At 38.6% G+C, this 26801-nt stretch overlaps 1 protein-coding gene across 2 annotated transcripts in view; it reads left to right on the forward strand.

Annotated features, from left to right (window-relative positions):
- The window catches only part of GFRA1 (GDNF family receptor alpha 1), a 152867-nt gene that overhangs the window by 94120 nt on the left and 31946 nt on the right, over positions 1 to 26801 (forward strand). For both annotated transcript variants that reach the window (XM_054832596.1, XM_054832595.1), the window contains exons 5-7: positions 14574 to 14683; positions 19352 to 19486; positions 23742 to 23920. In XM_054832596.1, coding sequence (XP_054688571.1) covers positions 14574 to 14683; positions 19352 to 19486; positions 23742 to 23920 — 424 coding nt within the window. The remainder of the gene's footprint in view (positions 1 to 14573; positions 14684 to 19351; positions 19487 to 23741; positions 23921 to 26801) is intronic.

Raw genomic sequence — 26801 nt, forward strand, 5'->3', positions numbered from 1 at the left:
TTTCCTCCCTGCTATTGAAAGTATTGGCACTGATCAACATCACTCTACATAGTAATTCCAGATATGTTTAGAATAATTAAAAGCAGTAGTCAGTAGGTATATAATTCTAACTCTGATAACTTCTATTTCATTTTGAAATCAGAAAGAGTATCTAAATGGAATAATAATTTGAGAATAATTTTCTGCCTACTGTGAAACCGGGGACAAGTTCTAAAGGGTTTCTGAAAGTATACTCGCAAATGGTTTACAAATGCTTCTTACTCAGAAATGCAAGATTTAAGTCTGCCCATTCTCTGTATAAAATATCAACTGGGCCTGTGCAAACAAGTATTTAAACATTCGGTTTAGGATGCTCTTTAAAAAGCTTTGTCCCGGATGTATATATCGTTGAATCTGTTTTTGAAACAAAGTTAAGAGCAGGGAAGTGATTTGGCCAAACTGCAGGTACCCCTAACTGAGATGGCAGGATGCTTTGCTTATTTTTTTCTTTTTTATTCATTAATCTATCTGTTATATAACATAAACTCTTGATCAAGGGAAGAAGAGACCAGAAATGTCAGGAAATGCAAATAAGTTCTGACTTATGTGAACAGTCCTAATTTTTCAACTTCATCGGAAGACTGAATGGTTCACTTTCATTACCATTTCTCTGCTGTCTCTACTTGTATCCCAGGCCATATCCAGCTTTGAAACCAATTGGAGTCTCTCAGGCATGCCTGGCAATGCTCACTGAAAAGAAAAGCAAAAAAACCAAAGAACAAAAAGAAGCCATTAGAGTTCCTTTTTATTATGAACATAAATAAAACTTCTGAGGAAAGTCAATATACTGTCAAAAACTCTCACCAATGATGTTGTCCTGGAATAGCTCAAACCTGAGGAACCTCCTGTTCTGACCACTTCAGCCACCAATTAAACTTCAGAAAGTTGATTGGCATGTTTTAAAATTTTAATTCAGCTGTAAATGCAGGGCACTGTGCTTCATTTTTGCCACTATCACATTTGACAGTATTTCAAATACTATTTTCTTTGAGTAATGAAAGCGTGAGTCATTAGTCTGGTCTTTTTAATAATCTGTGTTTTGAATTTGCATACTTCCTCTGTCTCCTGGATATGTTCAGAAGGCACTGACCAGAATGATAATGATACAGACACATGATTTATTAAAAGAACAGTATCCATCCAGTCATGTGCTGCAAAGATCTGAAAAGAAAGGTAGCATAAAATGAGCATTTTTTGGTTAATATAAGAATCTAGTAACAGTATGTTTCTTGTCCTCCACAATTATATTCAAAATGATTGGTCAAATCATTGAGGCTCATTTTTGAAGTGAGATAGGCAGAAAGTAGTTCTTGACTAATTTCAGAAGACAGCTGTTTGGACCTTTTCTTTTGGCTAAAATAAATACTATTCTTAATGCTTTGCCTTTAGTTCTGTAAAAAGCACATGCTGCTGGCACAGCTATTTGATACTGAAGAAAAAAAGATAAAATGGCCGCATAATATATTTAAATAAGTTTTCCTCATTGGATATCTGAAGGATAATAATGAAATGTCCTATTAGGTTTCAGTAGGTGGCTCATCTGCCTGAAAATACAATAAAGATATTTTCGGCACTGTGCATTCAGAGAGCTAAATCTTTATAAATGTGCTTTCCTTGGTGTGTTCTTATCTCTTGACCAGTTTCTGGTCACCTATCCTATCCTATCCAGTCTTAATTTTGTTGCAAGCACCCATTCAATTCTGTATGAAAGATATCTGCATCTACAGGTACAAGAACACTGTGTGAAGATATGCAAACATTTCCATCAGTGCGTAAAAGAGTTCATCCGAAGTAAAAGGTAGAACAAAAGCTCAGCTGCTTGCTACATTTCCTGAAAACGTAAGAAACTTGCCAAGAAATTAATTTTCCTTCTTTATATTCTGTTACGACCATTTTTAATGATAATTTTCCATGGAAAGGGAGTCACTGTATCTGTGCTCCTTTTCCATAAGGCATGTGCAAATCTGCAAGTGCTTTATACCAGTAGCTGTTTGTAAAAGTGGCTTCTCTGCGTAAGACTTCAGGGCTGTTCCTGCAACATGTGCCATTACTGACTGCAAACCCTACACCCTCACGGATAAAATGTGCCAGAGGAGGGGGTGGTTCAACACTGTAGGCAAGTCTACGATGAGATGTTATAAATGTGCAGTCAGCCTTTTTTGTGCTGCTATAGGAGAGGGGGAGCCCAGCATCTTCTGTTAGGAGGGAGCCTTTTTCAGTTACAGCATTAACAAGTAGCAGGGAAGAGTGCACTAAAGGGATGTGTGGGGGGAGACAGGACAGGGGAAGAAGAAATATGCCCTTTCCCTCAATTTTTCTATTCCTTAGACTTCTCTTTGATTTTTCTCACTTTCTCCCTTACTTTTTTCTCATGCCTCTTCCCCTTGCTTAGTCTCCTTTCATCTCCTCTTTCCACATCTCCCAGTCATTATCTGACTTCCACCACCTCTCTGCCACATTTGAATTCTCTCTATTATGGCCACTTACAGTACCTCCTCACCTGCTCCTCTGCGTGTTGTTCTTTTCCTCCCTCAATATCCTGCCACAGTCCAGCGATCATCTGTAATTCAGCAAATGAGAGGGAAAACAGAGGTGCTACCTCCCCTTCTGAGCCTTGTAGCTTATATTGGTTACAATTCAGTTGGCCAGCTACTAAGCTTGACTGCTCAGTCTCAGACTGGCTCTAGCTTTACGTGTTAGAAGGACACTTAATGGATATTTTCATGAAGGACACAGCAGCATTATGCAGTTCTGTATAACAGAGCTGGATTTGCATCCCTCCGGGGTATTCATATCAGTTTGGCACTCAAAGCTGCCTGGCAGCTCCTTGAGATGATTGTTTTGCTGTGGGTATGCAAAACCAGGACAACAACATAGTTTTTGTGATGCTGTTAAGGACATTAAAACAGGGACACTCTTGATTTCTAGAGACGTGCAGGCTCTGCCTGTATTGTATGTTTGGAGACTGAGTCAGACAGTGGGCAAAACCCCTCCTGTGCTGCCTGACTCACCCTGCGCTAGCTGCAGGGTGTAATAGGGTTAGCCGGAGATCGGGCTACCTGCAGATCCTCCCTGCTCTCAGTGCGTGACATCAGGGCTTTGCTAGGAAGGGTCTCGAGTGGGATAGGAAAAAATGTAAAGCTACCTTGTGGCCCATATACTGCAGCATGCCCACAAGCTCACTTCACGTCTATAAGCATAGCCTGAATTTGAAGAATGATTTTTATATGTATATACAACTGTATGCATATGTGTATATATTGCTAGAGGTACCATATTAATTTAAAACCCCAGGTATTAATTCATTTTAATGAATTAATAGTGAGGAATGATCACAGTTCATAAGATTAAAAAAATGGAATCCGGGGGGGGAAGTGGGACAGAAGACAGTGCGCTCTGCAGAGGAAACATGATGGTGTGGTGGAGTATGTGTGTGGGGAACTGCTAGCCTGGAAAAAAATATTAATGCAGTCTCTGCAAAATAAGCAAAAACCCTTTCAAGTCAAGGCAAAGATAGAAAATGTTGCAATATTGTATTATTATCTTCCCTTCTAGTCCTTTACATGATTCATTACATTGTTGTCTTTCGTTAGCAGAGTATAATAGACAGAGTATTAGTATATTACTCTTCCCCCCATAAAAAAAGGTCATTTAAAATTTCTTCCCTCTGAATAAAACTCCAAATGAATCAAGCAGTTCCTTCTTAAAACATATCCACAAATCCCTTTGGAATCCAAAAAATCAGAATACTGAGGAAAGCAAGACTGCTTTTTCCCTGTTAAAGTGTAGATGGATCTCATTCTGCAGCGCAGGATCTGCTTGGCCAGTCCTCATTTATACTCTCTCTGTTCTGCTTAAGAAGGTCTACAAGATTAAAAGCTTGCTGGGTGATTGACATTTCTCTGAAAGAAGCAAAGGCGCAAGGATATAGTAATTAGAAAAATGGCTCAGCTTTATTCCTACAAACTTTCACATCGCTTTGTGCTTTAACAATGAAGAGAGCCTCGCACACAGGGGGTTTATGCTCCAAGAAGCAGTAAGTAGGCAGTATCTGTACACTGAGGTCCCTTGTCAGGCAAGCTTGAAACTCTCCAAGCAGCATTCCTTCAGTCAGCTAGAACCTCTGCTGATTCCTGAAACCCAGTCCCCGTGGAAAAGGAGCCTAATTCTTTTGTGCCCATTATCTGTAAAACACAAATTATGCCTCAACATTGTCAGGACTATTGGATTCAGATGGCTTCTGTGTGCATGGTGTAGCTTTGGCAGTATCCCCGATGTGACTGAGGTCCTGTTAGTCCTTTCTGGTTACTTTTAAGGTTAAGAACAAACCATGGCACTCAATATTCCTCACTACCTGTCTACAGGGTTGAAAAAGTGAAAGAGGGAATAAAGTATGTGTGTATGAACATACAGCAACCATAAAATAAACTGGGATTCAAATGATTAGAGTTTTATAGGCTGTATTGAGATACCCTGCCTTCCATGTCAGTCCCTTTTTAGCCAAAATGATTTAGCGGGCTGAAGTACCCCACCAGTACAGCCACCAGTAAACTTTAAGAACTTGGGGCTGTTTGTATCATCCAAATGTGGTCCTTCATCTCTGTGTACCATTTGGTCTGAAAAGGCTTGTTTTGTTATTTTAAGTGAGAAAGGAAAACTACCTGTATAACATAAGAAATGAGAAGACTACAGATTCAAAAGACAAGCCAGGAAGGGGGTTACAGCACGGCAAATGTGACCCATTTTGTTTTGTTCATTTATCATGGGAAAAAGATTAAACTACATATATTAATGAAGCAGTTTCACCCATGTTTAGTCAAAAATATTGAAATCCAGGAAAGTTAAATTTGGTATTAAACTTTAATAGAGATCTAAATTTGGAGCTGCTCATGTTCTTATAGATAAGCAAGCACTTAATTGCTTTGCTGGATGGGGTTCCACTAAGAGCACTGCTACCGCTGATTTGTTGAATTGTTAGTTGAGAGGTTTTTTTTAGAGAACAGGAGTTAAGCATCTACCGGTTTGCATGAGTAGTTTTCACACGCTAATCTGTTAAATGTGGTGAAGAGAAGATTTTTGATCCCTTTTAATGTACACCCAGTCACATTTGGCTAACTGGCTGTTTCTGGGGCCAAGAAAGGGTGTATATATATCACACAATAGCATTTTCTTCAATAAATCAAAATGTTTTCTCATTTACCTCAAGCCATGTATATGCTACAGGCAAGAAGCTGCTGTATGTTTAATGTGAATAACAGAGCTATTATATCAAGTCCATTCCCAGTGTGCTTCCTCTGACATCAGTGACTTCAGTGGATTTATTCCAGGGATGAATTTGGCTATTCCTGTTCTATGTAGGTAAATCTTCAGGCAGTGCTAATTAAAAGAATGTCAACTGATTTTACCATTCCATTATGCTGGACTTTGTAAAGGTTATTTATATCATTCTACATCAGGCCCCAGTAAGAGAATATTTCTGGTGGCAGTTCATCTATTAAAATAGCTGCAAAAAAATGTAAGCACTGGAACTAAAAATAAAACTTTGTTTCTCAATAGAGCAAGTGACAGCCACATGCATAATTTCAAATTCTAGCATTTTAATGTTTACTGAATAGAAATTGCATCGCCTTCATTATGTTTTAAGCACTACCATGTTACTGATGGAGTAACTACTGTTAAGTGGAAGCCAGATGTAAATGTACTAGTATTCACAAAGACTTTCTGGCAGAGGCGGTGGTTGTTTCCTATGCTTTGATTATCTCCTGGCTTTAAAACAAGTGACACAGAAAAAGTTTTCTGGTGTGTGTTTACTGTTGAATATAGATTTTCTGTGTGAGCTGACTGTGACCCTTGCCTAAGATTATTAATAGATGACCTTACATTCACATGTTTGTGCTTACCCTGTATTTGTTCAAGCACATTCTATAAACCTTTACAACGAGCTTTTCTATTATAAAGCACATGTGACTAAGACCTCTGTTAAATTAAAACTTGACTGTATCGTTTGAATGTTCAGTTCACTTTCTTTTTTTCCAATTCAAGCATAAATTACAGTGGTTGTCCTCTCAGTTACGCTGCTCCCTTTACTAATTAGGCATTGTGAAATGCTGGAGATGCAGCTCAGTAACTGGCCATCATGCAGCACTGAAAAATATCCTTCAGAATGGACAATGTTTTTCAGAGCAACTTCTGTAAACATATGGATATATCACAGGCTGTCAGCTCTCAGCCTCAGTGGCCACGTTCAGGTTTGTTGACAGTGGAGACAAAAAAACCCTCTTAAGATAGTCACATCATCCTTAACTGGTAAAAACGGTTTATTTTCCAGTCTTATACTAAAAATCAGTGCTTTTTGTGCTAGCATTATATATCCATATAGCTTCTAAAAGCAAGCAAAACATGTTGAATAAGATCAATGCTATATCGGTTTGCTAGTGCCAGAACTTTTCAACTTGCTGTTTGATGGAGCTTGTTTTGTGCATGGGAAAAAAGGTTCACATAAAAGAGACTCTAATCTGCTTTTATCTGCTGTAGTTCTGATTTTATATTTGTTGTCTTACTCCTAAAGTCAGAACAGTTTTTAGAGTAGCTTCAGGATGAGATTCAGCTATGCTGGCTGCCTACAGACCCTGTACGATTGAGTGCCAGGACACACTGGGCACCTTTTCTTTCCTTCAGCCAGGTCTCTGACAAGGGGACGCAGAGCTATTCCCTTCAGGAATGCCACCACACGTACCACAGTGCCACTGAGGGATTTTTCCTATCCAAAAAGCATCCCTACATAACCTTAGGAAACCTGATGATCCAGTGCTGATCCAAGAGAAACTTTTCTGGTAAAGAGAGAACTTGTATTGGACTTTTTAGATTACTTTCTGTCTCCAAACTCCACAACAGTTTCAGGCTTGAGCCAGCAATATTCTATTATAGTTTATTCAAGTGGTTAGAGAGAATATTATTGTCATGGATGTCTTTCTCAGGTACTTGGAACCACATCCTTTCAGCGTGCACTCACAATATAGTTGTTAATAAACACCTAAGCATCCAGTGGCGCACTCAAGGGCTTGCAGTGGCACTAATTTCTCTGGCTTGCTTTTTGAGAGTGACAATGATTTTCTTAGGTTTCCAGCCTGTAATTCAAAGACACTCCTGTCTGCCCAGCTAATGAAGTGAGAACAACTCTATCCGTAATGCACTAGTTCTTTCCTGAGTAACGTGCTATCAAGAGACAGTCTGAGGCTTGGACACCTTTAAACATGACAGTCATTTATATTTAGAAGCTTCAAATTAAACAGCATAAAGGAAATGAAATAAAATGAAAATATACAAATTCACGGTACTCGGAAAGCAGCTAGTGGATTTGTTCATGTTATTGGAGAGCTTTGGTATAGAGACAGATAGACTAAATAATAGAAATCTTACCATCGTCCCCTGATAGAAATCACAGACTGACAGTTCAGCCTATCATTTTGTAGAAGATTCTGAGAGAAGTGTTTTCTTTGCAGCTGAGAAGACAGAAACACATTATGCATGCTTAAAGTCAATGCAAGGAAACAGAGCCCTGCAAAACATATTTAATATAGGTTTGATTTCCTGTGGAATGCTTTCCAGATGTTCTCTCAAACAGGCCTCTAAAAAATGATGTGAGGTAATTTTTTTGCAAACAGAAAGAGAAAATTCTGGTTTGTGTCACTGCATCTGAGAATCACTGTTCTAATTCTTTATTGCATTACCTTGTGCTCAGGATTTGCACCGTATTTTTCAAAATTGGTTTTATTACACAAAAGGTCAGTAGTATAAAAATATTTATATTACCTAATTGCAAATAAATCATACTTGTTTAGAATCACATTTGAGCTTAGTAGTTTTCCTTAAACCCAAAGGAGAGCTAATATATTAAATTAAAATTACTCTCATGCACGATCTTGAGTCACTTAGAGGATTTAACTAACATTGATAAACTATGAGATTAGTGTTTTGTTAAGTTCTTTTGATTTTCTGTAGCAGACATTGTGTAAAAAGTTCTAATGCATCTAGCAGAGGACATGAGCAAGGGGAAAGGATAATATTAACAGAAAATGGTATATAACTCACTTTATTTTGCTTTGCATAAAATACAATAATAGAACATGGGTGTGGGGTATGTTTACTTGAGAGCACTTGTTACTCAGAAAAATTACGTTTGTTAGCAGAAAAATAGAATGTTTGTACTGTTAATTTTAAAATATAGATACACATAGATGGAAATATTTTTCATTTTGCATGACTGAATTTCTAACAGTTAGGTCTCCATTATCTGGGGTACTAGATGTCTACAAGGGCCCTGGTAAAGACAAAGCCTGGATAGCACAGGTGCTGGCAGACATGGTGGGGAACACGGTGCAGACAGTCAGCTAGCCGCTTTGGATCGAGTGTGGGTGCTCCGCTGGAGGACCCAGCTTTGGTGGACTGTCATGTCTGTGCCTGGTGCTCTGAGCAAGCATTTGTGATGCTAAGAGGCATCTGAATGAATCTTGTGTGGTCTCTGGTTGTTTCTGTATCCAGTTATTCCACAATCCAAATAAGCTGCCTGTATGTAATTGGGGATTGTCTGTGTTTTATTTCCAGATGATCAACACAATTTTTAGAGATAAATCGAATCCAGAATCAAATATTTGCGTGGGCTTAGGCTGCCAGTCATTTAAAATAACAAAACAGAAGCAAAACCAGATAAAAACCAGCTTCTTTCAGTTAGTAGCTGGTATTTGGTGTCCAAGATCCTGTAATGTTTTCTGCCAGTGCTACAAAAGATTTGGATCTGCTCGTGTGGGAGAAACTGCTTTCAATATTCAGGTCGTGGGAGCCAAATGGTCTGCCATCACATCTTTACTTTTTTACCCTTCCTTCCCACTTCCCAAAAGGTACAAATGCTGAGCTGTGTGTCAGGGCGGAGCGTGGGCTGGGGGCTCCCTGGGATCTGTGGGGACCCCCCTGGGACAGGCAGGGTGTGGGGCAGCTGGGGACAGCCCTGAGGACGGGCTGGGACATCAGCCCATGGGGGGACCTGGCTCAGTGGGTCCATGGCTGGGCAGGGCAGGGCAGGGCTGGAGAGCAGGGTCCTACAGCATCACTGGGGCAGCGACTGAAGCCTGGGGGGACTGGAACGGGGTCCTGAGCCATGGCTGGGTAGGGGAAGCCTGAGGGCTGGGCAGGGGCATTAGTGCCCTCAGGGCCTGGACGCTGTCATTGCTTGAGAAGGGGGGTAGCAATCAAAGGAAAACGAACCTTTTTGCTGTTTAATAAATATATGTTAAAATGACCATTTAAAAAAAACTGTCAAAATTTATAGTTGCTCACAGGTGCTCAATATTGTCTGTACGTAACTAAGGAGGTATGAGATGTATTAGTATTACACGGCTCTAGTGGCTTTTAATGAAAAAAAAAATGGGTCAAAACTATATTACTAGGTGCTGGGAGGGTCATCTTTCTTGGGATGGAGCTACTCTGAGGCTTTTTTCGGCTCACTGGTTGATAGAGTATCTTATGTAGCCTTTGCCTCATTTTCTCGCTGCCCACTCACTGTGTGTTTATGAAACAAAGACAAAATGAAAAGCTCCTCCAACACTGAAGCCATTAGTTTGGCCCCATACCAACCCCTCTTGCCTCTATTGCATCCCAGCAGAAATAGCACCGCCCAAGCTATACAGGAGCTATTTGTAGCTACAGAGGAGGATACTGCATTTGACCCCCACAAAAGAAGAACAAGTATTTTGGCTTGTTTTTTTTTTCCCTAATGGTGTCATTTATCACTATGACACATATTCATTGACTTAGTCTGAATTTTTTCAGTGTCAGATTTATACTTCTTTTCTGTTTTGAATATTGATGCAGCATTTCCCTTACGTGACTGTACTGTGTCTGCCAAATGGTGTCTAGACGCTAGAGCAGCTTTGACTAATTAGTGTAGTCACCCCAGTCACTCAGCTTTGGCATTTGCGTACTCTTTATGTTACTGCTGTCGTGCCATAAATAGGTACCTAAACACAAGCAGCAACGTAAAGAGAAGTCCAGCATGTCCAGTCCAGTCTCTTTAGGTCCACCTAAAGAGAGGTGAGCATGTCCAGTCTTCATCATCGAGGTCTAACATCCAGGCTGACATCACCGAGGTGAGCGCAGAGGACAGCAGCCGTCACTCCCTGCATTCACTAACAAGGCAGGTAATTGTGACCACTCACTTGAACATCGCAGCGTATGTGCGTGCGGTCAGCGGGAGATCTGGATTCAATGTCGTTCTTGGCCTGAAGATCATCTCTGCAAAGGCAAAGCTCAAAGAGAAGACTTCTCTCTCTCCAGGCTCAGCCCCTGTGTACCAGCAATTGAGTCCTTCTTGGGGAGGACTCATATATCTGGTTTGTAGAGTTACTTTCCAATAGGCCGTGATTTACACCAGATCCAAACTAAAACTACAGTTTTAGAAATTTTCTGCAACTTCATCATTTATACCATGCTTTTAAATATTGCACCAGTACTGAAGCTGAGTTGACCAGCTCTAGAGAGGGAGAACTGATAAATATCAAAGATAACTTCAGAACATCAAAGAACTTTTACAAAACCTGGAGAATAAAAAATAGTGAAAACCTAATCAATGTTGCCTACGCAACAGGCTGTGCTAATATAAAATTAAATTGCCTCAAAAATTATATGCAGATTAAGCACAATACTGCTATTAACAAAGCTTATTTGTAAGCAAAATGTGAAAGTTTTTATTTATCCTGCTGAGTATTTGAAGAACCACTATCATAAGGAAAACAAATTAACTTCGTTTTCTTTGTATTTTTAACTGTTACAAATGATTTTACTGCTCCTAATACAAAGCATTAGAGAATAGCAGGTTTGGGATTTTTTTCTCTTCTACTCAGAAAGACTGTTTATTGTTTGAGCAGATTTTCTTTGAATTTGCCAGTAGGATTATTCTTATTTTTTTCAGTTAGTGGTATACAAAATATTTAAAGTAAGCTTTCCAGAAGATCTGCAGTTTACTTTGAGGAGATTTTCCAGGGCTAAGATAGGACTCATTTAATTTGTGGATTTTTTGCCCTACAAAGAGAAGATTATTATTTTTTTTTCTTCCAGGGAAGATGATTTCTGGGTGGTTCTCTTCAGTTCCTTTTTTTTATGCAAGGGAAAGGAAAAAATCGTTAATGTTGCTATGCACAAAGAGGATTTGTGATTCTTCAACAGAAAAAGAAATTAATAGTTCCTTTTAAATGTAGTCCTGCTATATGTACAATATAAAACTGCCTGTCTCTCTCTATCCAGCCATCTAGTAAATAGATACATATATGTATTTTTACACGTGTAAAATTGTGCTCACCTGGAGGCACACATGTTACAAGCTGTGTTTGTTCTCTAGATTGCCAAACTGCTCAATCATGGGTTAGATGCTTGCCCACAAGTTACTACCTACAAGTTGCTTCCTGCTGAAGGAACACTAAGTTAACACAGTACACTTTTTTTATAGGACCGCTATCATCTGATTGTTCTTTTTCAGCATCCCTGAAAGGATTGTCTCTTTTACCCAAGCAATTCTTAATATCATGTGCAATACTTAAGGATAAACTATAATATGGTTCCTAATTAGGCTAACTTGTCTCTCTCTGGATAAATAGCAGTACCACTGTTTTGGTATTGCTGATGAGTGCACTTTCATCAGTGCCACTGTACTGGAAATGTTTGGGGCTAGATCTTCAGTGAGCGTTAATCAGGAAGTCTTCACTGAAAATGATGGAGTTATTTTATGGCAGATGGAGGTCTGCCTCTGTTTTTATTTGCTGGCCTTAACTTTATCTCCAGTGGAAATGAATCCACATAAATACCAGGTATAGTTAACAGCTCAGGAGAGAGTGTGAACTTTGATAGTGTGAAGTTTGGATGACTCACTAGGGAGGAGGTGTGTGATGATGTCCAGTACTGCTTGGACCAGAGTTATCTGAATTATATTTGGCTTATGAAAACTTAAATGTGCAACGTTGTCAGATCATTACCTTTTATGACCACAAAAATTCTTCAGAAATTAACACAGAAATCAAGCTGCATGCAAGAGGGATCAGCAGAGCAGTTTTTAGCCTCCTTTAGGGTTTACAACAAATAAATTCTTTAAGCGGCCTGGGTAGTAAATGGCTGATATTATTCCATAGTTATCAGTCCTTAAAAACATTTGGAGAAGAGGAATGTATTAAATGATCTCTGGACCAATGCATCTAATAATCTAAGGGAGAAGCGGACATTTAAGAATGATGAAATGATTGCAAGAAAGGTTTTCAGGATTTTCAAGATGCTGATCGTATAATTGCAGCTCCAGAAAGATTTATTTGTGGTCACATAAATAATGACATTTAAATCTGAGGAGCTACTTTGTTTTAGAAATGCAAAAATACTGCACGTAGAGCAGGCTTGCTCCTTCTACCATGGCAAAGGTATTTCATGCTAGATAGATGTAATAGGCTCTCTTCTGTCCTAAAACAGACCTCATCCACGTACTTACAGAATTTGTAAAAACCTTAGAACTGTCAACTGCCTTTGTTCCCAGTTGCTCAGAAGGGTGGATCCAAGCCACTATCTTAATTATTGACCGAAGGAGGAATCACTGCAGTGACATAGGGTTTCCTTGGCAGATTTTCTTCATGGTGCTGCTATTTATCTTTTCCCATACCTTGGAATCCACTTCTTCTCAACCTGTCCCCTAGTAGGTACAGTATATATTCACTGGCAAAGTAGAGATTTTATGGAAAATTAGAAATTTACATATACATATAGGATGTCTTGAAGGATCGGTAGGGACCTTGACTTTTTAAAGCTGTTAAAGGCAACTGGGTACAGATATATATCTCAAGGTTAAATGGTTAAATAAGGGAAGGGAGGGAGTGAAAAGCTTACAGTTGACTGGGGTTTAAAGGCAACCATGGATTGGCTGGTGTCAGTACAGTTAGGGAGGGATGAAACTAAAAAGAGGTCATGAGAGCAGCTCAGATAAATTCAGGTGCAGTTTGCATACAGTCTATTTATAGGATGCTTTCTCAAACTAAGCCTGTGAACCTTTTGAAGTTTGCCCATCACTATTTTCAAGCCAATTAATGCTGTACATCCAATCCCATTCTTAGATAAGTAAAACAATAAAGCGAACAAAGATAATTAGTCTCTGGAGCATGTAAACAAATAAAGAAAATCACTTGCAAATCACTGGTTTCTGCTAAGTTTTGTGTTTTTGTTGCAAAAGTGAAGAAGAGCATTTATATTGCAAATCTACATCATATTAGAGCAGTGCTGAAAATGCATAGATTATACTATTCTGATTTTGAGAGGGCTTTGCAAAGATTAAGCACCTGATCCTGAAACATCACTGTGAGTTGTTATATGCAAAAGAATATTTTCACCCCTTTTTCAAAGATCAAAGTAGGGAGGTTAAATTAATTTGTTCATGGAGTTAAAGGTTTAAATGACCCTATAAATAAACAAAAGTCATTGCTCCAAGTTTACAAGTCTAAATGAAAGCACTAGTGGAGCTGAAGAGAGCAGGCCAAGATGGGCAGGAGAGCGGCTGTAGGATGTGGGACCTTGACCCGCTTCAGTGATGCCTCTCAAATTTTACAGACCTGAATGGGAGCATTATATGGCCTTTAAAGTGCAAATAACCAGAAGAGTTCCTGGCTGCTAGTCCTTTTTGTTGTTGTTGTTTTCCTACATCATAGTTAATTGCAGTACAGCTTCAGCCCTGGTCTTAAAGCGCTTTCTATAAGTAAGCAGAGCTCTCCCGCTCTTGGACATGGCGTAACTGAGGTAAGTGAAGATAATACGGCCATTCAGCAGCAGAACTTGATGCAGAGCACACATGCCCTTCTTCTCAGCCCTGGGCTCAATACTGTAGACTTTGGATAAACGCACATTTTACAGAACAAATAGATTCTCAGTACCATGGCTCCGGGGGGCTGTGGAGACCATGCCATCTGGATCTGCCTGCTACCCCAGTTCAGCCAGCTGGTTCTGCAGGCTGGTCCAGAGCAGGGGTAAGCCCCTTCCCTGGAAACTCAGGGCAGTACCAAAGCAAGTGCTGCCTCAAGTCATGTAGCAAGAGGACTCTGTGAGCACAAACATACCGTTTTGTTTAATCAGTAAAAGAGCAGAAACTGTGTTCTGAATCTGTAGAATAACAGATTCCAGTCAGAGGTCAGATCCAGGCAAAATATCTGCTCATATGATAAAATCGCTCTTTGTCTTTTTTTTTTTGGCATGAAAATGCAGAGCATTTCTTTTAGTAAAGGGCAAGCGTTTCCCTGTTGTTCTGTCCCTTTTCACTGTTTTCTTACACTTTTTTGTTCTCACTTCAAAAATGGATTCCGGAAAGAGATTGCATCTTAGAAAGAGACTCTCATCAGCTGAAATGTGTCCAATATCTATTTAAGTTAAAGAATATTAAGTCTGGTCCAGAAATAAAGAGTGTAAAAGGTAAGAATGCCTGCAGGCTTGATTTTTAAAGATATGCTTTTTTCTTCATGTTGCAGATCTCGCCTTGCAGATTTCTTCACAAACTGCCAGCCTGAGTCACGGTCTGTTAGTAGCTGTCTGAAGGAGAACTATGCTGATTGCCTCCTCGCTTACTCGGGGCTTATTGGTAAGAAAGGAGGGAAGGGTGAGGGGCTTGCTCAGTCTAATAAAAACTATATTTTGAAGGCCCACACGAAATAAAAACTGTGGAATATAATACTGTACAGTATGATACTAGACAAAATTCTCCACCTGAGTGTATTGGCTTTGTTTTATCTTATAGAGATCCCTGGGGTAAATTTGTGCATTGCAAGGAAATTAATGATAGAAGATAAGGAGAGAAAGATGCTTGAATTTGAAATAAATTCAAGCTTAGAAAGTAAAGTTCATTAAGGTGGTTGAATTTGGACAGGACTGTGAAGTAGGAAGTTAAAAAGAATGAGTGAAACTGCAGCTTGGTTGATTTTGCAGCTGTTATCAGAATGTTGGGTAAATACCTCTTGGTCTTCAGGGGAAGTCTGCAGGACATTTGAGGAATGAGACAACAGACTAACCCAGCCTTGTTTCACTGCACTTCTTTCCATGATGTCCTTCTGTCCACTCTAAATGTTTTCTGAGATGCCTGGTAATGGAGGTGAACTGAGACCAAATTTATGTTCTGAAATCCTCTTCCCTCCCCAAAATAATTAATTTTGTCTTCTGTCACCTTCCTGACTGTCAACAGGCACAAGGATGCCTTTATGCAAGCCAGATTCTATATACCACATGCGGTTTTTGATTCCTGAAAGACAGAGATCATCTCAGGGAAGGTGAACTTGTAGAAATACCATGGTTGGGCAATAAAGAATAAGTGAATGTCAAAACTCTGAAACAAACTAATTTTAAAGGCCACCAGATAAGATGTTTTTAAGCTTACAGCCTGCACCTGCTGCGATGCAGTAATATCCCCTTCTGTTGGGCATGAAGGTCCCAGCTGAGGCCCTGAAGCAGATCCTGCTGTTAAATAAATGTCTCTGGAGATAATATCCAAAATAGGTTGGTTTTGCTGAAAAATGACTGAAAGCTATATTCACTGGCTTATTGTTATCATTCTTACTACTCTAGCAACTAACAAGTGAGGTAAGTCCATGTGGCAACTGGTAAAATAAGATGTGATGGTTTCAAAGGATATGCTTGTATGACTTAAGAGATGAAGACAATATGCAAAGGGTATAACATATAAGCAGTTATGACAGAATGTCATTTGACTCTAAAACAAAGAATTGAATAGCCTTGAAATCTGATCTAGTCAATGAGATAAAGAAGTCTAGCTGCTGGCAAAGAGTAACTGTTACTAATAGATACTTCTGGGTAAGAGCTGCCAAGAAGTTCTTGCTGGACCTAGTGAATTTTGCTGGCAGTTTTCTTGGATCCATTTTTCAATTTAACCCCAAGGATGACCCAGTTCCTACAGTCAGGTGGTTTTGCGTTACTGTGGATGACCATGCTGCAAAACAGTGTCACACATCAGAAATGTGGAATGGATCTCTAAGGAACTGAAATCAAAAGGAGATCTAATTTTCAAAGGGAAAAATAAACATTTTTCTTCCTTCCTGCTAGCCCCTAGACACGTGCGAAAAGATGGGTACAGACTAGTGTTACCCAATTTTTTACTTTTTCGTAGTAATTCTGATAAACCAAAACTTTTATGTGCTGAAGCAGTAAATTCCTACTTCTGATATCAAGCTGGTATAAAAGTGGAGTAAATTATGTGAAGATCATCAAATTTGTAAGATGCTGAGATAGAAATCAGAGGTGCAATATTTCAAATATCTGCTTAACACATATAAAACACAGGACGAAGAGATAGATGGACTGTGGGTAAGAAGCTGTTACAGAGCCATTCATTCATCAGAGCTTAAGGATCTCCAGGTGTTTTAATTACGATAAAATATTGTTCATTAAGATAAAATATTATTTCATTTAGCTATTTCATTAAATGTAGCAAAAATTGCACCTCCATAGAGTTTTTTCTGACACATTTTCACTTGTTTTCCATAAAATCCATCTCATTTCCCTGGGATTCCGAGGAATTCCATGAGAGTTTATGTGAATAAACTGGAGTTGCACTGGGTCAAAGGAACTCCAGTCACACGACCCTCCTCCTGGACTTACCATCCATCTCCTCATTCTTAATTGACCCTAATTTGAGCAACTTCTTGGCTATGTTCAGGTCTAAAATCTGGAGACCTGACTGTCTCCTACTGAGACCAGCACAGAACTATTTGATAGAGAGAACACAAAAAACTAAGCATGCCCTATTTTACTGTCAACCACCATGGTTTCTCTGATCCGTTAGTGTCCTTCAGCAGAATTTCCAAGATGCCAGCTAGCGGGAGGGCGGGGAGGAGGGGAAAGCACACACATTGCAGGGAAAAAAGAAAATCCACCCCAGGAAACCAAGCATATAATCCGCTTGGGTTCACATCTGCCCCCAGGTTTAAATGACAGGCTGATTTTCTACTAGCTGCTCTTTCAGCCACTCTGTTTTTGCTGGATGTACAGTTTGTGTGCTGTGTGTACATGTTCCTTGTCCTGTCTTTCCTGTATTCATCAACCCTAATCGTAACTTGGTATCTGTTACACTTGTAGCCCCTGTCTTGACCCATTTTAATTACCTTGTTACCTCTTTGTGATAAGAATGTCTTACCTCAGTGACCTTTTTAACTTCCTCAATACCTTTCTATTTTTTTAACCCTTCACTAAGCATTTGCTGCTTAGTTGTTTTGGTTTTTTTAAGCCTACTGTTTTCTTTCCATTTGCAAAATTCTCTTGATTTTAGTTTTCTCTCACTCCTTTTCAGATCATGTCTCATGGTTGAAATAGTGTACTGAACCATCAAATGGATAATGGACAGATATTTTCATTTGTTTTATTTTAATTTAACGTCATTTCTCTTCTTATTTATCTACTGTCAAATTTTCATTAATGGTGCAAATGATATTTGCCTATTTTACTAAATTCTCTACTTCCATTTAATAAATTTTGAACTGTGCTATTTACTCATGTGCTAATCTCATGTAGAATTTGAGCAATTATTACTGCAACTATCAGTTAAAAGTTGGAAGTAGATAAAGGTATGGGATTGAATTCTAATTTAAGAACATCCCAAAACAAGACAAAAGATGCTTTTTGTGAGTTTGGCAGTGGGACTGCATTCATTTTCACATACATTACTGCCTTTTTCAGGCCAGCCCTTAATGTCTCTTCTCCTTTGTCTCCCACGTCATGTATGAAGCAGTTTGCATCTTGATTTGTTCAGTTCCCAGCACTGCCTGGTGACTGAAAAGCTATTTGACGTCATTCTGTGATTTGTGTTATTTCTAATGTTCCTTTTTTTAGCTTGGTGTTTGATAGCCCTTTCCTGGGTGGTATTGCAGACTCTGGGACCCTGGGCCTATGGGCCAAATTTTCTCTGCTAGTGTACACTTTGGGTCTCTAATATTTATCCTTCATCTATTCCATCTTCTTAATGACTACTTTGATGTCAGTTTTGAGGACATGTGATCACATTTCCTCATGATATATAGCCTGTCCTGGAACTGTAGAGTACCAAATGAGGAACATGTTTCCTGAAACAGCTGTCATCAGTACAAGTCTAGAAAACCTGCCCTTTTTTATGTAATTTTTCCTGTTTGGTCAGACAAATAAAAGAAAGGTTCAAACTTCTCAATCCTTAGGGAAGTTTGAAATCTCTGACCAGCTGGGGCAATGCCTTCAGTGAGACTACTGGTTTGAATAAGTGCTGATCATATAACAGTTGCCTGATCCAGATGAGTGATGAACAGTTGTTGTATATCTTTTAGGACACAAAATGCATCATCTGGTTTCATTTCATTCTTGGTAGTCTTGAGTTGACATATAAATGTGAGAATGTTTACCCAAGAATTTGTAATGGAGTTAGAATGAACCTGTGGCTGAAAGTTGTTGACAATGTTTAGGAAACAATCACTGTATTGAAAAATTAGTGACACAGCAAGATTAATAGTAATTTACTACCTGCAAAGAATGTACTGTGCCGTTTTATGCATGCTGGTCATGTTTTTGCTTTGTTCATCGCCATAACCCACTCTGTTGGCAGGTCCCTAATGAGCACCCTGGGGTCAACGCTCCTCCAAGACGTATTAGGGCTCCTCTCAGCATGACTAGCATTCTCTTTGCTCGTGTGTTTCAGAACGTTTTTTCAAGGCTGGCTGCAGACCCAGGGAGGAAGCTCAGGTCTGGATGTCCAGTTGCAGGCATCTATTTGCAAAGTTTTTTCTCAGAAATGAGAAAAAACAGAAGAGAGAAAGAAAAATAGGATTTTTAGAGTGCAGCTCTAAGGGCACAGGTCCAAATATGTTTGATTTGGCAGCAAAGCCCTTTTAAGAGGTTCCCACCTTCTCTCAATCCATCCCTCCCTTGTGCCACGGTTTTCCACTTGTCAGTTCTGCTGATGCAGCTCTCTGAGGGAATGCAATATAAACCTTTTTGGAGGAAAAGAACGGGTCTTTAATGCATGAGTCACGCTACGGTCCCTAAAGTGGTTGCATTCAAACAACCTGGGGTGTGAAGTGTGGCACAGGGCTGGGTGTCAAAAGGCAAAAGGAGACAGGAACTGTTTAGTCTGGAAGTTAAAGTCCTGCCGTGGGTCTGCATTGTGACTCCAGCTCTGAATACATGACTTACCAAGTGCTGTTTGCTATCTTCTTAGTCTGGAAAGAATATTTCAATACAGAGGTTGCTCACAGTACTTTACTTCACTCTTTGTTAATAGGCACAGTGATGACACCAAACTACATAGACTCAAACAGTCTCAGCGTTGCCCCGTGGTGTGACTGCAGCAACAGCGGTAATGACATAGCTGAATGCCTGAAATTTCTGAATTTCTTCCAGGACAATACATGCCTTAGTGAGTACAAAATTACATATCTTTAAATGTGTTTTGGCACGTTTTCTGGAATTTCTTTACTGTTTAAGTATATTAAGATACATCAAGGCCATCTCTCTGCACATAGTAAGCATGGTTCTGCTGTAGGTGTTAGAATTAAACAAACAACCAAATATGCCTGATACTATGGTTTATGGCCAATATTGCAAACATGAGAAGCTCTTGGAAAAAAAATTCAAAGTCGGGTCATATCATATAGAAACATGTTTACATCACAGATCATGTTTGGATCATAATAGTCAAGCAGCATATGTACCAAAAAGTTGCAACACCTGAGGGGTTCTGTACAATTTAAGAACTTCATATAAAAAAGACATGTAGTTTATGATATGAAGGATTTGCTGTAGGTAAGTATAAATTGGATTGTGTTTGCAATTTATAGCCAAGCTTCAGGTTTTTTAGGCTACTTGATCTCAGATGCCTGGTTTTAACACAGGTCTGGATGGTACCTATTTTCAAGATTTTGTTAAATTATAGATTTTTTTTTTTCAGTCAAACTCTCTTCCAAATTAGGGACTATTATAAATTTCAGAATGGCTCAGTGGAGTCGATTTTGGCAGGTTCTCTTTTCAAATTTCCTGTCTGCCTGGAGCAGCATAATTGGATGATGTGGAGTGTGCATCAGAGTTTTAATTTCAGATAAATGAGGAGACCAAAAGAGCTTGGCTTCCCTAGCCTAGCAGAACAGAACTTGAAAGGATACGTGATTGTCCTCTGAAATTGCATTAGAGGGGCAAGCCTAGGGAGGGAAAAGGATTACTTAAACCTAGAGGACAATGTTGGCACAAGATCAAAAAGGGGGGTATTAGCTGTACATATTTAGGCTCAAAATTGGAAAATTTTTAACCATCAGACTAAAGTTAAGAACTAGGCTTCCAAAAGGAGTTTTGAGGGTAACAAATTTTTACTGGTTTTAAAAATGATAATTCATCAGCTTATGAAAAGAAGGATACGTCATTGCTTTTTTCAAAAATAGCAAATGAACTTGATAATCCAGACTGTCCCATCTAGCCCTATATACTTGAACTAATGCTAATGCAGGGTTCAGTCTGTATTTTAGTATGAATTTAGTCTGAAAATCTCCATTGGTAACTTCTCAACAGGCAGCATGTTGTGAAGACATGGGGAGATGTGCATACAAAAAGTGAGTGACTTGAGTTGCTATTTGGTACACTGTTTATTAAACTTTGGAAGAATGAATCAATTAATCAGGATCATTCAACAAAAAAACCCAGAAAACAATTCAGACTATGATTGGGTAAAAGTTAATATAGCATCAGACCTTCTTCAAACCTAATGGGGCTGCCTTTTATATATACTGTAATACATCAGATTTTATTCATTTGTGAATGTATTAGTTACTAGAAAGTTACAGGTTCCTTTTAGAACATAAAGGCAGAGCGATCCCTTGTTCTTTCGTTTGCTATCAGTATAAAAGCATTAATGAAGACAAATCAAAGACATTACAGGTTACTGTGAGACAAATTATAGTCATCCTAGCTGTAAGACATGTCTTCTTCATGAAGAAATTAAAGATATTTCTGGTTTAATAAAAAGGTTTTTTTCTTACAGAGAATGGGAAAAGTTCCATTTTTTTTTTAATTGTTATTGTCATTAATGGGCCTTACAGTGCCTGAAGAAAATGTCATTTGTTTATTGGATGAGATTGAAATCCCTCTCACTTTTTTTTTAGATAGAACAGAAATTCTTTTTCCACAATGGGGAATTTCTTGCTAGTCTGTTTTGCTAAAATGTACTTCCCCTTTGTCATGGTTTAACCCCGCAAGCAGCTAAAACAACCACATAGCCATTCGCTCACTCCCCCCTCCCCGCTGTGGGATGGAGGAGAGAATAAAAAAAAAAAAAAGATAAAACTCGGGAGTTGAGATACAGATAGCTTAATAGGACAGAAAAGAATAATAATAATTAGAATATGCAAAACAAGTGATGCACAGCACAGTTGCTCACCACCTGGACTCAATACTCAGTTCCTGAGCCACGCTGCTTCCCGGCCCACCCCCAGTTATACACAGAGCATGGCGTCATATGGTATGGAATATCCCTTTGGCCAGTTGGGGTCAGCTGTCCTGGCCGTATCCCCTCCCAGCTCCTTGGGCACCCCCCGCCTTCTTGTTGGCAGGGCGGTATGAGAAGCTGAAAAGTCCTCGACTGCGTGGCAACCACTAAAATCATCAGTGTGTTATCAACATTATTCTCATCCTAATTGCTGCCTGTCCAGTTAGGGTTTGGCCAATCTTAAATTTTGGAAATCCATCTTAAGACTTTATTTTAGCTACTCTGAAAGTGAATGTCCTGACATTCATTTACATACTCTAGAATTCCTACTGAACTGAATGGGATTCAGTGTATCTACCTATCTGTTCAAAGGATTTTTTCACAGCTGCTTTATACTGCAGTAAAAATAATTGGCAAGTGGGAGTAAAAGCATAAAGCAGTGAGTTAGTTAATAAAAATTATTGAAAGGACCTTTACTAGAGCAGTTAGACACTTGAAGCACCTCCTTACAGTCATTATGTTTTTTTGAAATATATTTGAATTATATATGACAATTATATATATAATACATATTTAAAATATAATTTATATGTTTGAAATATTCCAAAAATATGAGGAGGGATGGAGCACCTCTCCTATGAGGAAAGGCTGAGAGAGCTGGGGTTGTTCAGCCTGGAGGAGAGAAGACTCCGGGGAGATCTAATTGCACCTTTTCAATACCTAAAGGGGGCTTATAAGAAAGATGGGGACAAACTTTTTAGCAGGGCCTGTAGTCATAGGACAAGGGGTGATGGTTTTAAATTAAAGGAGGGTAGATTCAGGATAGATATAACAAAGAATATTTTTTATGATGAGGAGGGTGAAACATTGGCGCAGGTTGCCCAGAGAGGTCATAGATGTCCGATCCCTGGAAACACTCAAGGTCAGGCTGGATGGGGCTCTGAGCAATCTGATCTAGTTGAAGATGTCCCTGCTCCTTTGGGGGCAGGGTTGGACTAGATAACCTTTAAAAGTCCCTTCCAACCCAAACCATTCTATCATAGAATCATAGAATATCTCAGGTTGGAAGGGACCCATAAGGATCAAGTATGATTCTATGAAATAATTAAAACCGACTAATTGTAAAGACCACTTTTACTTAGAAAACTGGAAGGATTGCATGAAATTCTGTATCCTTCTTGCAATAATGGAAACAAAGAGTTACTGTTAATTTAGGAAATCATAGGAAAATATTGCTTTATATATTGCCTTATTCAGGTAAAACCAAGAAAAATATCATTCCACTCTTCCCACTTTTTCTCCATCAACCCAGCTGATTGTGGTGCCTTTTACAAATTCTTCTCTTTGCATTTTGGAGTCCTAAGAAATAATATCAGAATAAAATACATCTTTTTCAGATGAGAATTAAATGTAAATTATTTTATAAGGCAAGGAATACCACTGAGAAGAAGTATTAATAAACTTCCACATATTAGTCCCTAGTGAAATTGTTTGATTTCTTGTACAAAGAATTTGAAATAAGAAATCCCTAAATCCATGTTGAATCCCCAAAGACCTGATTAAAACCTGTTTTTCTATTTGTTTATAAAAAACCCCAACCAATTTACTGTTGCCATAAACACACTCTTTAATCCCATGAAACTATGATAAGCTTTTTAACTTTTATATTTTAAAGTTTTAGTTTAAGCATGCTTCCCTCACCTAATTATGCAGATTTTGATTGAAAACTGTAAGGAAAAGATTGTCTTAGTTAAACCGTTTTGTAGTTATAGGCATATTAGTTTTACTGCAATGAGCTGTAGAAATAAATTAATATTTTGCCTGCTCTCTGGTTTTAGTTTGCTGTGTAACATCACTTGCCTGAATTAGGACATACCATTCAAACTGTACTTTAAATCTTGAAAGGAAATTTTTGAGGCCTTCAGATATTAACAAACATGATTACCGTAAGTCCTAGAGCTTCCATCAAGAATTACTGGGAACATTACAAAGAGGCTGCACCAGATAACTGTGTGACCCCAGACTCTCAGTTTATGTTTCTGATATGTTCAAAATTAAGACACATTTTTTAGCATAAAAATTGAGTTTCTGTAAATACACATTTTCAATGGAATAATAATAATAATAATGACTAAAAAGTCAGTTCTGCTTTTTGCCATTTGTTTAGAAATAGAAAAGTGTCTGTAATTTATTTTTACAGAAAATGCAATTCAGGCCTTCGGCAATGGTACTGATGTGAATGTGTGGCAGCCAATCTTACCAGTACAGACCACTACAGCCACAACTACAATAGCTTCCAGACTTAAAAACACAGGTTCAGAGACCACCAACAATGAAATACCCACCCACAATGATTCACCAGCATGTGCAAACCTGCAGGTAAGAGAGTCTTGTACTTGTTGCAGTGCAGAAATGAAAGTTTTTCATAGATATGCATGCAGAGGAGTCTCCTGTTGCATAAATAGATGCCTGCTTAATTTGGAATGTCTGTTTATTCCCATGTTGTAGTTACAAGCCAGATATATTGTAAAAATATCTTATTTTAAATCAGAAAAATACATATTTCAAAGTGGACTTTATTGCCTGTCTGACTCAGAAACAGGGCATAGTATTTAATTGGTTATCACAGGTTTGGATGTGAATGTGGCGCTCTCCAAATCCTGCCAGGATATGTCAGATTACATTAATCCTCTGAATAATCCAAATTCAGAGGGAACTCCTGATATCAGCTAGCATGTCCTGCTGCCTTCTTTCTTATGTTATTGCTAGTGAACTTAAGAGGGTTTTTTGACTGAGTAGATCTGGATATTAGAGAATGAGTGGTGCTACAAACTTCATGGTGAAGAAGCTGGACAAAGATAGGAGCTATTTTGAATCAGATGCGTTCCTGAACTGGGGTCAAGGTCATGCTGTGATTTTGGCCAATGGCTGTAGCGATTTTTTTGACACTTCAATTAGGCTATTCATGGTGCATCATTGATTCTGGATTTAAAGAGGCTTATCACTTGCTGAGGGCTGTATATGCAGCTCTTAGAAAGTTTGAAGAACCTGGGCAGGAGACAACTGCAAAGTCAAGGCAGGAAAGAGGTAACAGGAAATGTAAACTGAAAACATCCTTAGGCCAGAATAGAATCTTGGTTTATAAAAATTTCTAGTGGTTTAAATGCAAAATTAGGTCAGGAATAGAGCAGCTGGGCCTATTTATTTTTGTTTTTACCGAAGGAAAATTGCTCTATGTGACACAAATGAAAGTGTCCAAGTTTTAAGGTCTCATCTGGTTTTAAGATACTTTTTTTCTGGATTGCCAAACTCTTCCACACTTGCAGCATTCACATTTCACTTATAAAAAATTGGTTTTGTATTCTTCATATTAAACTGTATCAAAGTTTGCATGTTCACTAAAATGGACAGTTTGTATCCCCTGGAAAAGTATTTTGCTTCTTAATTTTTCCTGCACCACTCTCTCATCTTCATCCTTTTCTAGTTTCTCCATTTATTTTGCATTGACAAATGCATATGAATTAACATTTTTCAGAGGCATTACAGAGTCACAAAATACATGGTCTTAATGGTAGATGGTGTTGAGTTTAGGTCCTTCTGTTTTAATTCTCTTTGTTCTATCTGTGCATTCATTATTAGTCAAGCTTTGTAAGTTATTGATGAGAGGGAGACGGTTGTAGGTATATATTTCTATATGCAGTAGTCATTTCACCAAATAGAATATGCTGAAAAGGAATGTAACCTTTTAAACCTGGAACTTGGAATATCTTGCATTTAAAGCAAGACCTTGATGGGATGTTATATTCAAAATTTCTTTTATAGGAGAGATCACGTTTTCCTTCAGTGATTGTACAGTCCCCTGTAGAGTAAGGCCTCCAGATGCTACCAAAGTACACATGACAAATAGCGAACTGAAGAAATGGCAAGCGATCACAGATCCCATTGGATTCAGTTTGATTTGCAAATGTTATTCAAGCCTGAATAGATGTTCCAGTGTTTTGAAAATAAATGGAATTCTTCCTGTCCTTACTCCTGTAACTCTGGCATTTTGAAGTCACATCCCACATGAGTTTACCAGCACTGGTTTAAAGCTATGTTATGACTTCAGGTGCACCCCTGATATACTTGACACAAGAAGTAAAGGTTTTTAGGGAAAACAGCCTCCTTTGAATAAATGATCTCTGCTGTTTTGTAGAAGCTATAGATAAGTCTGCACTAAAAGGTCACTGAAGTTATGTGACTCAAGCAGTTTTATTCTTGTGAAATACAACATTCTGGAGCTCGCTACTTCCTTGTGTCAGAACTGAAACATGAAGAACAAAGCTGCTCTTATATTTTAACACATTTTTCAAAAAATAACTTACAAATAGAGCCAAAACAAGCCCACACTTTTTAAGAAAGAAACCTGTGTTTGTTGGACAGTATGGTGCCACTTTGCATGTGAGACTTAAACCTCAACGCAAATTTTACAAAAGAACTGGAGGCATTCATATCGCACTTGGAGAAGGGTATTCATTCCAAGACTCTCCTCCCATGGAAAATATGCCTTTGTAGTATTTTCAAAACATGAACTACTGCGACCAAAAGCAATCTGAAGGGCTTTGTTAAACGCTTAGCAGTTGAGCTGAAAGGTTTCAAAACGGCAATATAGCCTTGACGCTGTGAAAAGTAGAATTAAAAGCATTAGTCTCAGCGCAAAAAGACAACGGCAGAGAGGGGATAAGGAAATGATCACTGAGATGCTACAAGGCTTCGTATCCTAGTTAGTGGGTTTAAAAATACAGTGAAGGAAGAAAAAGCAGGAAGTGATTGATTAATATAATTTGCCATAGAAATAAATACAGTAAGGGATGAAAGAGCAGGAAGTGATTGATTAGTATAAATTGCCATCGAATTGAACAAATACTAACCTCCTGGGGTTGTAAAATACAGGGCACTAACCCAAACTACCAAGAGTGTCGGCGGCTGAGCAGTTTTTTGATACTTTTTTTTTTCTGACTTGTTCAGAAGGGTTGTACGAAAAGCAAGAATACACTAATGGTTTTGTCGCTGTGCCATGTCCTCCTGCACGCATACAAACCTGGAAATCGGAATGGTTGTGAATGCTTAAAGAAAATATGAGATACTCTTTGTTTACCTGTACTCAGTATTTATTTCAAATAGCTGTTGAAGGCTTGGACTTCTACATAATTTTTATTTCAGTGATGGTGTTTAGAGATTGTTCTTCATCTCAACTTACCATTGCTACAAGAATTTACAG

The sequence above is a fragment of the Grus americana genome, chromosome 7, assembly GCF_028858705.1.
Source record: "Grus americana isolate bGruAme1 chromosome 7, bGruAme1.mat, whole genome shotgun sequence".
NCBI classification, from domain to species: domain Eukaryota; kingdom Metazoa; phylum Chordata; class Aves; order Gruiformes; family Gruidae; genus Grus; species Grus americana.